The sequence below is a fragment of the Haliotis rubra genome, unplaced genomic scaffold (genome assembly GCF_003918875.1).
Source record: "Haliotis rubra isolate DU_JTF1 unplaced genomic scaffold, ASM391887v1 Scf1417, whole genome shotgun sequence".
NCBI classification, from domain to species: domain Eukaryota; kingdom Metazoa; phylum Mollusca; class Gastropoda; order Lepetellida; family Haliotidae; genus Haliotis; species Haliotis rubra.
Window position 1 is genome coordinate 39,923 of NW_025765356.1, and position 12,816 is coordinate 52,738.

The window sequence follows — 12,816 nt, forward strand, 5'->3', positions numbered from 1 at the left end:
TATCACGATCATGTCAGCAACCCATGTTGGTCGTACCAGCAACTTATCACGATCATGTCAGCAACCCATGTTGGTCGTACCAGCAACTTATCACGATCATGTCAGCAACCCATATTGGTCATACCAGCAACTTATCACGATCATGTCAGTCACCCATGTTGGTCATACCAGCAACTTATCACGATCATGTCAGCAACCCATGTTGGTCATACCAGCAACTTATCACGATCATGTCAGCAACCCATGTTGGTCGTACCAGCAACTTATCACGATCATGTCAGCAACCCATGTTGGTCGTACCAGCAACTTATCACGATCATGTCATCAACCCATATTGGTCGTACCAGCAACTTATCACGATCATGTCAGCAACCCATATTGGTCATACCAGCAACCTATCACGATCATATCAGCAAGCCATGTTGGTAGTACCAGCAACTTATCACGATCATGTCAGCAACCCATGTTGGTCATACCAGCAGCTTATCACGATCATGTCATCAACCCATATTGGTCATACCAGCAACTTATCACGATCATGTCAGCAACCCATGTTGGTCATACCAGCAACTTATCACGATCATGTCATCAACCCATATTGGTCGTACCAGCAACTTATCACGATCATGTCAGCAACCCATGTTGGTCATGCCAGCAACTTATCACGATCATGTCGGCTACCCATGTTGGTCATACCAGCAACTTATCACGATCATGTCAGCAACCCATGTTGGTCGTACCAGCAACTTATCACGATCATGTCAGCAACCCATGTTGGTCATACCAGCAACTTATCACGATCATGTCAGCAACCCATGTTGGTCATGCCAGCAACTTATCACGATCATGTCAGCAACCCATATTGGTCGTACCAGCAACTTATCACGATCATGTCAGCAACCCATGTTGGTCGTACCAGCAACTCATCCCGATCATGTCAGCAACCCATATTGGTCATACCAGCAACTTATCACGATCATGTCAGCAACCCATGTTGGTCATGCCAGCAACTTATCACGATCATGTCAGCAACCCATATTGGTCGTACCAGCAACTTATCACGATCATGTCAGCAACCCATGTTGGTCGTACCAGCAACTCATCCCGATCATGTCAGCAGCCCATGTTGGTTGTACCAGCAACTTATCACGATCATGTCAGCAACCCATGTTGGTCATGCTAGCAACTTATCACGATCATGTCAGCAACCCATGTTGGTCGTACCAGCAATTTATCAAGATCATGTCAGCAACCTATGTTGGTCATGCCAGCAACTTATCACGATCCTGTCAGAAACCCATGTTGGTCGTACCAGCAACTCATCAAGATCCTATCAGCAACCCATATTTGTCGTACCAGCAACTTATCACGATCATGTCAGCAAACCATGTTGGTCATACCAGCAACTTATCAAGATCATGTCAGTCACCCATGTTGGTCATACCAGCAACTTATCACGATCCTGTCAGAAACCCATGTTGGTCGAACCAGCAACTCATCAAGATCCTATCAGCAACCCATATTTGTCGTACCAGCAACTTATCACGATCATGTCATCAACCCATATTGGTCGTACCAGCAACTTATCACGATCATGTCAGCAACCCATGTTGGTCATGCCAGCAACTTATCACGATCATGTCGGCTACCCATGTTGGTCATACCAGCAACTTATCACGATCATGTCAGCAACCCATGTTGGTCGTACCAGCAACTTATCACGATCATGTCAGCAACCCATGTTGGTCATACCAGCAACTTATCACGATCATGTCAGCAACCCATGTTGGTCATGCCAGCAACTTATCACGATCATGTCAGCAACCCATATTGGTCGTACCAGCAACTTATCACGATCATGTCAGCAACCCATGTTGGTCGTACCAGCAACTCATCCCGATCATGTCAGCAACCCATATTGGTCATACCAGCAACTTATCACGATCATGTCAGCAACCCATGTTGGTCATGCCAGCAACTTATCACGATCATGTCAGCAACCCATATTGGTCGTACCAGCAACTTATCACGATCATGTCAGCAACCCATGTTGGTCGTACCAGCAACTCATCCCGATCATGTCAGCAGCCCATGTTGGTTGTACCAGCAACTTATCACGATCATGTCAGCAACCCATGTTGGTCATGCCAGCAACTTATCACGATCATGTCAGCAACCCATGTTGGTCGTACCAGCAATTTATCAAGATCATGTCAGCAACCTATGTTGGTCATGCCAGCAACTTATCACGATCCTGTCAGAAACCCATGTTGGTCGTACCAGCAACTCATCAAGATCCTATCAGCAACCCATATTTGTCGTACCAGCAACTTATCACGATCATGTCAGCAAACCATGTTGGTCATACCAGCAACTTATCAAGATCATGTCAGTCACCCATGTTGGTCATACCAGCAACTTATCACGATCCTGTCAGAAACCCATGTTGGTCGTACCAGCAACTCATCAAGATCCTATCAGCAACCCATATTTGTCGTACCAGCAACTTATCACGATCATGTCATCAACCCATATTGGTCATGCCAGCAACTTATCACGATCATGTCAGCTACCCATGTTGGTCATACCAGCAACTCATCACGATCATGTCAGCAACCCATGTTGGTCGTACCAGCAACTTATCACGATCATGTCAGCAACCCATGTTGGTCATACCAGCAACTTATCACGATCATGTCAGCAACCCATGTTGGTCATACCAGCAAGTTATCACGATCATGTCAGCAACCCATGTTGGTCGTACCAGCAAGATATCTCGTTATGGCCCCAACCAATCACGATCATGTCAGCAACCCATGTTGGTCGTACCAGCGACTTATGTCGGTCATACCAGAAACGTATGATGTTCAGGCGGCAACCTAAATTGCTGAATAATAAGGGTTTACCATGAATTTTCACGTTGTGTTTGCATTAAAACATTTGGGGGCGTGACCTTATGATGACCTATACTTACACCCGTGAGTAACCTGCATTTGACCTCTGATGGGTCATTGTCTAAGTATCAACGTTCACATAACTGGACAATCTCTAACACCTTCTCGTGTTGTACAGTGTTGACTTGATATACGGAGCAGTATTCAGCCATACTTTAGGGTGGCTGTGCTGTCTATGAGGCTGTGCAAACAGACTAAATGACTTCAGCAAATCTTCACGTTAATGGTAAGCATGTGTGCAATATTGGATTGTGACCTGAGTTCAGGTACTAACAGATGAATCAATGAATATTAGGTCGGTGCATACGATCAGAAAAATATCTATAATTCATTGAATAAAAATATCTTTATCATAGAGTACGTGGCAGCTAGTGATATAATTCTTCGAAATCGACATAGTGTAAATCAGTACTCGCTCGGGTGAAACGCATCTGGTGTTTTCCGTTTCGGTCTGCCATGAATTATACAATGAAGTCATCCGCGATACTCATACAACAACCGCCATTGTGCAGCTTGTCGACATCGATCTATTCGATGTAAAGTGTAAGTAGTTATGATTCATTTGTAATATGTTTCTAACATCATGTCACTCACTGATGTAAATGACAATATAGGATCAAGATATGGTCAGCCATGTTAGTGTATTTAAAGGCTAAATTACTCTCAATGCTCGACTCAAAATGAACTTCTTCATCAGCATGTAAGCCTATTTGATACAACAAACCTTCTGATAAATATCTAATAACAGTCGCTTTCTCGCCTCTGTTAAACAGACAAGCAATAGTTATAAAATTGCCCAAATGTAATGGGACTTTAGTTCATGCATAAACAGCAAAACGAAATATGGATTTGCTTCTCCTTTTTTAAGACAGATGGAGAAACGTGGGGGAAATAACTGTGTTATATACACTGAGCGTAAACGTGTCCTAGATTCATATTTCTGAACAGACGCCTCCAAACATGTCATTCTGATTATGTGCATTTCTTCTATACACAGACTGCCATTCCCTGAACCCGTGAAGGATGGCGCACAGGAACGACATCGACCATGGGTACGCATGGGTGGCCCTAGGCGCAGCGCTCAGCATTCAGTTGTTTTTTCATCAGGAGTCATTAACATCGTTATCATGGAAGAGGTGGAGAATGACATCACAAAAACGTCATGGATTGGATCATGTCAGAGTGGCACATTCACGCTTTTAGGTAGGACATAGATGTAAACATTGATATGCACTGTATATTTATGCATCAACCTTTTTTACCAATAGAAACGACTGGTATGAGAGAAAATAGGGCAGCAATCATTTTCATATATTGGTGTAGCATGTCACACAAGAAAATTCAAAAACAGCAGAACAATTGAAATCAGGGATTACTTCGCACACATGCAGCCAAAATGCTGATGACGAATGTATAATGAAATTATTATTATTTACTATAGAATATTTATATAGCGCACATATCCACGCAACTAGTACATGATCAAGGCGCTGGGTTTCTTTCACTCGATCATTGGATGTCAATATCAAAGGCACATCATATTATCAATCTCAACTCTCATTTACCAACTGAGTCGTAGGTTCTTTTAAGTACACAGGGTTGTGTACTGTACACTAGGGGTTGTGACAACACTGAAAGAGTCTGCACACAAAGTTGTACACTTGCTTTTTACACCCGGTCACAGGTTGGCTCGATCCCGTTACCTTAAACTCGCTGGATCACTAGCCTGGCGCCCAAGACAGCTCACCTACCATGCATATGAAATATACTCGTATGATGGCTAAGCTACGCCTAACTGGCAAAATGTTTCTATAACTATTCGTAGTCGCGCTTGCTTCTTTTCGAGAAACACGCAACAAACTTTCATTTGCGTACATGCAAATCAATAATTCTGTGAAGGCAACACATTGAAATGAGGATTAATGTATGTCATTAGATCTCTTGTGGTCACCCGAGGATATACGTTTGCATCCAAGAACATGTACACCGCACGTGCGACCTTTTTTGTATTGTCATGTTTGAAATTGTCGGATACGCATAAGATTCACGCCTCTTATTCCAGCTATGTGGTGGAGGTCTATAAATAATCGAATCTGGACCAGGCAATCCAGTGATTAACAGTGTACGCATCGATAAATGCAAGATCGATACGATGACATGTGTCAATCAAGTTAGCGAGTCTGACCACCCGATCCGGTTTCTCCCCTGTTACAACAAGCAAGACCAATTCTAACCTAGATATTGATGTCAACCGGGATTCCTTAAGTTCATACGTACATAGGCAAATATCTGTTGTTGTCAATGCTTTATCAAAAATTATATCCCCTTCAAATATGTTCTTCCCGCAGGTCCTGTATCTGGTATCATTCAACATCGTGTTGGTTCCAAATTGACAACATTTGGTGGTGCAATTCTGGTGTTATTAGGCATGACTATCGCTTCGTTTTGTCGGACAGTAACAGGGCTGTTGGTTACATACGGATTTATTTCAGGTAAGCTCTCGCGTTATATTCCAAATTCCAAATATGTAGCCTTAATATATCAAACCATTGTGTCTCGCATTTCGCGAAGATATTAAATATGAGGCAATATGAGGCAATGCGTGTGAAACGACATCAGTGAGTGAGTGAGTTGGGTTTTACGCCGCTTTTAGCAATATTCCAGCAACATCACGGCACCAGAAATGACCTTCACGCATTGTACCCATGTTGGGAATCGAACACTGGTCTTCTGCGTGACGAGCGAACGCTTTAACCACTAGGCTACCCCGCCGCCCGAACCGACATCAAGGTATATATTGCCACTAACTGAGCCTAGCCACTATATTACTGAAACATGTTTCGAACCCACAGCCTCAGAGTCAGGAACCTAATCGCCAGCACACAAAGTGCCGTCTAACCCGCTCAGCCGGCGCAAGTTCCACAAAAATGGAAGTAGGACAGATGGTAGTCTGGACCACAAACCCATCTGATAAGTGTAAATTGACCCGACTCCCAAGGCCGAAAGCTATGAATACGCAATGTCATTTAGAACGTGGTCAAGTGTAACATATGTTATATCTGAGATTACACTTTCTCTGTAACGAAGAAACTTTCTCTGAGGGTGTGGTTTCGAATCCCTGATGGGACTCAACCCAACACGCGTACTAGAATCTGTACTTCACTGAGAAAGCGTAGTCCCAAACGCAACATGTGTTACATTCGACCACTTTCTAAATGGCATTGTGTATTCACACGATATCAAAGGAAAGGGGTGTAAGGAGGTCTACACACCATGTTCGTTTCAGGACAAATTCCTTTGAAACAGTACACGCTTTTCAAGCCAATAGATTGACCTACAAAATGAGACATATATCACAAAATATCGAAGCCGTATTTTGTAAGTTAGGGTCTTCGGAAGCTCGGAAATTCAAAGCCACAATACCTGTTCATTTGTACCGCATACTAAATCTATTCGCTTAAAATGTGTGTGTATTGGTTTATATTGGTAAATATAGTCCCGTCAGTGACAGTTTGTATATTGATGCTATTTTTTTGCGTTACAAGCCACCGTGAAACAATACGGACACATTTCAATAACATAATATTCAACAATACAATATCGAACTTATAATGCTCCTCTCTGAGTTTCTCCTCATCAAGAACCTGAAGGTAACCCTGGTAAATATCGCACTGTATTGTCACTGAGAACATTTGCGTAGATCGTATCATGTAGCGACATTGAGTGTAATCATATAACGTCGATATAGTTTCCAGTGTACACAATGCTCCCATGTCACATATACAGTCTAGCGCGAATGTTTGGAATATATAAGCAGTCCTACTGTTCACATGCACCAAATACCACAGCACTGGTTGCATAACGTTTATTTGCTGGTGAATTGGTATATTCCTTGGATGGGCAGGGGTACATACAGGCTAAGCATAGATGATAGATGGCTTGTGGAAGCTGCGCTGGCTGACCGGGTTAGACGGCTTACTTTCTGTGCCGGTGTGGGTTCTGAATCCCCGGTGTGGATTCAACCCAATGGGATTCAACCCAACAAGAGTACTAGAATCTGCACTTTATTGAGAAAATGTAATCTCAAATGTAACATGTGTTACATTCACTTTCTAAATGGCATCGTGTATTCATATAGCTTGACTATTACTAAGTGTGGCGTTAAACAGCAAACACATCTATTACTAGTCAGGGATATGTCTCTGCAAGGATTCAGACTTACAATGTCTCTGCAAGGCATTTTATTACATTGCTTAGTGAAAGGCTTGCATAGAGAAACAGAAATGGAAGACTGTATAACGCATAAGAGACGCGGCGTGCTTGCGCCAAGGCTTGCTAATGTGTGTCATTGGTATAACGACCTTGTTCAATGGTAATTGTGTTAACGCTCCGAAAGGAATTACCTTACACAGCAGATTGCCGTCGCATGCCTCTGTAGTCTTTTCCATATTGATGTCTGTTGACTTACTTGACGGAGGACCAACGATCGTCACAGTCATGACTGAATAATATATTAACCAGATCTGTTATTTTGCAAGTGTCGTAGTGAAGTAGCAAGCAACACTCCTCGTCGATAGAACAACATATAGCTGGAATGTTGCAGAGTTAGACGTTAAACAACAAACAGACACACTGTTGTTCATGTTGTTAATCACATGTGTTACCGGCGGTGAGTTAATTAATTATTAATCAGTGGAATATTGCTGACTGTGACGTAAAACAATATGTATTCGCTACTTAATTTATAATCTTTTGCCTTTTTAGGCTTTGGATTATCCCTTTGTGGAAACGTGGTGGGCGTGGTCCCTGGTCACTACTTCGAGAAGAGGAGGCCAGCAGCCTATGGCGTATGCATGGCAGGAGGTGCTCTGGGGCTATTCATAGCAGGTCCTCTCACAAGATACCTTCTTGACCAATATAACCTGCATGGAACTTTGTTGATAATGGGGGCCATTTCTTTCCATATGTCAATTGCGGCATCCTTACTGCGAAAACCATCAATACCTTCCAACGAATCTTTCATAGTTGTCCACAAAGACGAAGATGATGTATCAGCCAAAGAAGCATCCATTCAAGACTCCGATGAAATGTTTCCGAGAAGTGATACGACAGTTGCTGGTACAAACCCTACGAAGGATACCAACACAGATCAAACAACAATTCCATTTCTCTTAGAAGACATCACACCTCGAACACAGACCAACGAGGAACCGAAAACCCAATGTTGTAATATACGACTTATGTTAAATATAATGACAAAAAGGGATTTTCTTATGTACAACTTTACAATCTTGTTCTGGTCGCTAGGTGACGCTGCCTGTATATTCCATCTTCCGAACTATGCAGAAATTAAAGGCAGTTCACCACGACAGGCAGCAAGTCTGTTCAGTGCAATGGGAGCCGGTGGCATCTTCACGAGGGTAGTCATCGGTCTCATGGCTTCCAGTCCCAGTACGGAATACACGTTGCTTCAGTTTGGGATTGTTGGTGTTACCGGACTCATCACCATCTTCTTTCCCCTGTTTTCCAGTACATATCACTGCCAGATAGCGTTTGCATTATTGTATGGCTTGTACAGCCATGGAACAAATTCATTGATGGGACCATTAACTATACAACTTACCAGTTTGTCTGACGTTGCCATTGGTTTTGGAATTGTGTATTTCTCTTGTGGAATTGGATATCTCTTGGGACCAGTCATTGCAAGTAAGTTTGAAAGACATGCACAATTTGTGTTACTTAAATTCAATTTAAATTATTAAAACAACATTTAGAGTTCACAAACCGCCTTTCTCAACTAGTAGCTGCTAAAATGCGCTTAACAAGGGGCATTTGGTTCCCGTGCAAGCTGAGTATGAAATTACGTGCCCATTGAAAGTCGTATGTGAATAAACCGTGCACAGTTTGATAAATGGGATCAGATACAAGATGGCAACAAGGGTACAGCTACGGGAGGGATTGGGTGGGGATGTGAGTCCATTATCAGAATAGTTCCCTTGGTACCTCGTGTTTGAAAAGCTGATTTAACTTAGGAGTTAATCCGTTGTCAGCAGGTCAATGTAGCACGGCAACACGGTTTATTTTACAGTCAGCCACAAATGACATCAGTACTAAGAATACGTGATGCACGTTGCATTTTACATTTGAGAACGTTCATGTTAAACGTACAAGACAACCTTAATGTGCACAGACATGCTAAACTCGTTTTGATTATATTTATCATCGATAATATATTGCCGAGCAAATTGAGTATACACCAATATTAAAGAGCTGCTTAACATGTAACAAGAGTTATATGATGACTATATTGATTATGGGTTTCAATTTGGACCACATGTTTGCAGCGGGTCGGTGACTGTTCTCAATCTAGCAAGGTTTTTAGATGTTTGCATCAAATACAATATTATGAAATGTAAGAATTCTTTTGACAGGAATACATGATTCAAATAAGGCGTGTTAATGATGTTTATGTGTCTTTTCAGGCTTCATTTATGACGTCACACAAGTGTATGATTACACGTTCGTGTTCGGAGGTATGACTTTCAATAATACATGTCTATATACAAAAACATTCACATTTATGTGTGGCGTATTGAGTAAGTGAGTGAGTTTAGTTTTACGCCGCACTCGGCAATATCCCAGCTATATGGCTGCGATCGGTAAGATGACAATGGGATAAGATGAATGTGTCAACCAAGTGAACGAGCCTGACCACCCGATCCCGTTAGTCGTTTCTTACGACAAGCATGAGTTACTGAAGACCAAATCTAACCCGAATCTTCACGGGTCGTGGTGTATGGAGTTAGATTATATACTAACCCGGTTTGAAATCAAAGCAATGTTAATTTCTACCATAATATTCCCTAATGTTACGATGTTACAAAGACAAATGTTCATTGTATTCGGCATGACATACCACTGTTATGTTGTGTGTGTGTGTGTGTGTGTGTGTGTGTGTGCACAGACACCGGATATCATGGGATCATGGGATCGCATCCCGATTGATCCATATTTGGTGTCGTGGGTTTGTGAATGACCTGTTGCTGTTCCTCCGATTCGATCGTTTAAAATCTTAGTACGAAGATGATGGTGCAGCGCGCCAGTATTTTCACACAGTTGAAGTAATATGTTAGGACTAGTTGCTGCCTGGTTAAAACTGTGTGAAACCAAATTATTTTACCCCAGAATAAAGATTCATATTTATTATAACGTACTATTAATGGGAAAAGTACATTAAACAAATCGAGACAAAGAATAAATGTTGTTTCTGCATTTTCAGGTGCATGTTTCTTGCTAAGTTCTATGTCGACGGCAGGAATAAGTCTTTTCCAAACAACGGTGATTCCAGACAGAACATTATCGATATAACGGGATACTGTTTTGTGAATGAACACATAAGAAAACCTGCGATTTCCAACATCTTTCACCATGCAATACAGTGATGGCACACATCGAATTGAGGCATGTTGTATGTCTACCGGAAAACCAGGATGTGCTGATTGTCTTTGTGAACACCTGGTGTCATCACTGATGATCTTGTCCTACAATTGTCACCCTCATTTTCAAGCTCGATAGAATCTGTTTCCTCAGGTAATAGGGACTGATGTTTTTGAAGGGACGTGGTGGTGTCCACGCCGTTACCTACTCGATGTGAGTGAATTTAGTTTTACGCCCTTTTAGCATCATTCCAGCAATATCACGACAGGGGAACACCAGAAACTAGCTTCCGATATTGCACCCGTCTGTGGAATCGAACCCGGATCTTCGGTGTGACGAGCGAACGCTTTAACCACTACGCTACTCCACCCTTCCCAAATATATGTGAGGTGTACGAAACAATAATAGTATAAAATACGCTGGTGTTGAAGTTACCCGTCACAGACCACAAGTGACATACTCCATATAGTAATGCCCGATTAACAGGGTTGGGACGAAGCTGAATGTATTCTCTATGGTGGACCACGTGAGGTTTGTTTGTGAAGTAAAAATGATTTAACCACAATTAGCATTACCATATTAGTTTGATATAATTTTAATTTCAACATCAGTTTGCATTTTGCTTTGATTGTCTTTGTGAGTGAGTGAAGAGTTTAGTTTTACGCTTTTAGCAATATTCCAGCAATATCATGGGGACACCAGAAATAGGTTTCACACATTGTATCCATGTGGGGAATCGAACCCGGGTCTTCAGCGTGACTAGCGAACGCCTTAACCACTAGGCTGCTCCACCGCCCTTTTAGGAAGAAGAACGATTGTAATAAATGTCTGCGTCATGGCCATAAAAGTGACTCGTTGCATGACGGGATTGGCACTTACGAAACTTGCCCACATGATCAAGGGGGTTAACCCATCAGCAAGCAGTCGGATGACACCCTGCAATAAAATACATTTTATGCACGATGTACATGTGGTCGTAAAAATCATACAATGTCAGGTTGTTGTAAATTCCCGATGATATATGTACATGTTTTAAGTGTGCGGCTTTCTTTCGGAACACGGCTTGCATTCAAATGTTGAAACACGGTAGGAAATGTGTTCTTGACATCGTGATCGTTATGTGTTATCATATCTCAATATACACTTTCACTTACATTGGGACCATGTGCCGTATGCGCATATTGGTTTCTTATGGCGTCTTCATATTATTATTATAGGTTATTTATATAGCGCACATATCCACGCAACTTTTACATGCTCAAGGCGCTGGTATTGTTTCCGTCGATGATAGGATGTCAATCTCAACAGCACATCGTATTATCAATCTCAACTCACAAATGAGAGTTCCATACTATACTGGTCACAAATGAGAGGTCCATACTATACTGGCCAAAAAGGAAGGGTCCTGCCTATATTATTATGGGCACAAATGAGAGGTCCATACTATACTGGCCATAGAGGAAGGGTCCTGCCCATATTATTATGGGCACAAATGAGAGATCCATACTATACTGGTCACAAATGAGAGGTCCATGATGAGAGATCATTGCTATACTGGCCATAAAAGAAGGGCCCTGCCCTTAATCTAAATGAGAATGTCCTTCATCATTGGGCATAAATGAGAGATCCTTGTTGTACTGTTCACAGATAAGTGTGCCTTGCTTTATTGGTCACAGATAAGTGAGCCTTGCTTTATTGGTCACAAATACGTGAGCCTAGCTTTATTGGTCACAAATACGTGAGCCTTGCTTTATTGGTCACAAATAAGTGAGCCTTGCTTGTTTGGTCACAAATAAGTGAGCCTTGATTTATTGATCACGAATTCGTGACCTTTGCTTTATTGGTCACAAATAAGTGAGCCTTGCTTTATTGGTCACAAATAGGTGAGCCTTGCTTTATTGGTCACAAATAGGTGAGCCTTGCTTTATTGGTCACAAATACGTGAGCCTTGCTTTATTGGTCACGAATACGTGAGCCTTGCTTTATTTGTCACGAATAAGTGAGCCTTGCTTTATTGGTCACAAATATGTGAGCCTTGCTTTATTGATCACAAATAGGTGAGCCTTGCTTTATTGATCACGAATACGTGAGCCTTGCTTTATTGGTCACAAATAAGTGAGCCTTGCTTTATTGGTCACAAATAGGTGAGCCTTGCTTTATTGGTCACAAATAGGTGAGCCTTGCTTTATTGGTCACAAATACGTGAGCCTTGCTTTATTGGTCACAAATAGGTGAGCCTTGCTTTATTGGTCACAAATAGGTGAGCCTTGCTTTATTGGTCACAAATACGTGAGCCTTGCTTTATTGGTCACGAATACGTGAGCCTTGCTTTATTTGTCACGAATAAGTGAGCCTTGCTTTATTGGTCACAAATAAGTGAGCCTTGCTTTATTGGTCACGAATACGTGAGCCTTGCTTTATTGGT

The 12,816-nt window shown here is 42.0% G+C and overlaps 1 protein-coding gene across 2 annotated transcripts; it reads left to right on the forward strand.

Annotated features, from left to right (window-relative positions):
• Positions 1 to 4,045: 4,045 nt before the first annotated feature.
• On the forward strand, positions 4,046 to 10,565 carry LOC124269068 (monocarboxylate transporter 5-like). 2 transcript variants are annotated; one of them, XM_046704081.1, is made up of 4 exons: positions 4,046 to 4,157; positions 7,719 to 8,660; positions 9,437 to 9,487; positions 10,234 to 10,565. In XM_046704081.1, exons 1-4 carry the CDS (start codon positions 4,082 to 4,084, stop codon positions 10,320 to 10,322), a joined length of 1,158 nt encoding a protein of 385 aa, XP_046560037.1. In that variant the 5' UTR covers positions 4,046 to 4,081; the 3' UTR covers positions 10,323 to 10,565. The 2 variants fall into 2 exon arrangements, with proteins under 2 accessions (XP_046560037.1, XP_046560038.1); XM_046704082.1 differs by lacking the exon at positions 4,046 to 4,157 and adding an exon at positions 5,366 to 5,446 and having other exon boundaries at positions 8,262 to 8,660.
• Positions 10,566 to 12,816: the final 2,251 nt, after the last annotated feature.

What these genes read in the sequence shown, in the direction of transcription:
- LOC124269068 (XM_046704081.1), top strand. Translation starts at nt 4,082, where the DNA reads ATGGAAGAGGTGGAGAATGACATCACAAAAACGTCATGGATTGGATCA. An exon ending in TGGCACATTCACGCTTTTAG is followed by an intron (nt 4,158 to 7,718) that starts GTAGGACATAGA and finishes TTGCCTTTTTAG; the next exon opens with GCTTTGGATTATCCCTTTGT. An exon ending in TTACACGTTCGTGTTCGGAG is followed by an intron (nt 9,488 to 10,233) that starts GTATGACTTTCA and finishes CTGCATTTTCAG; the next exon opens with GTGCATGTTTCTTGCTAAGT.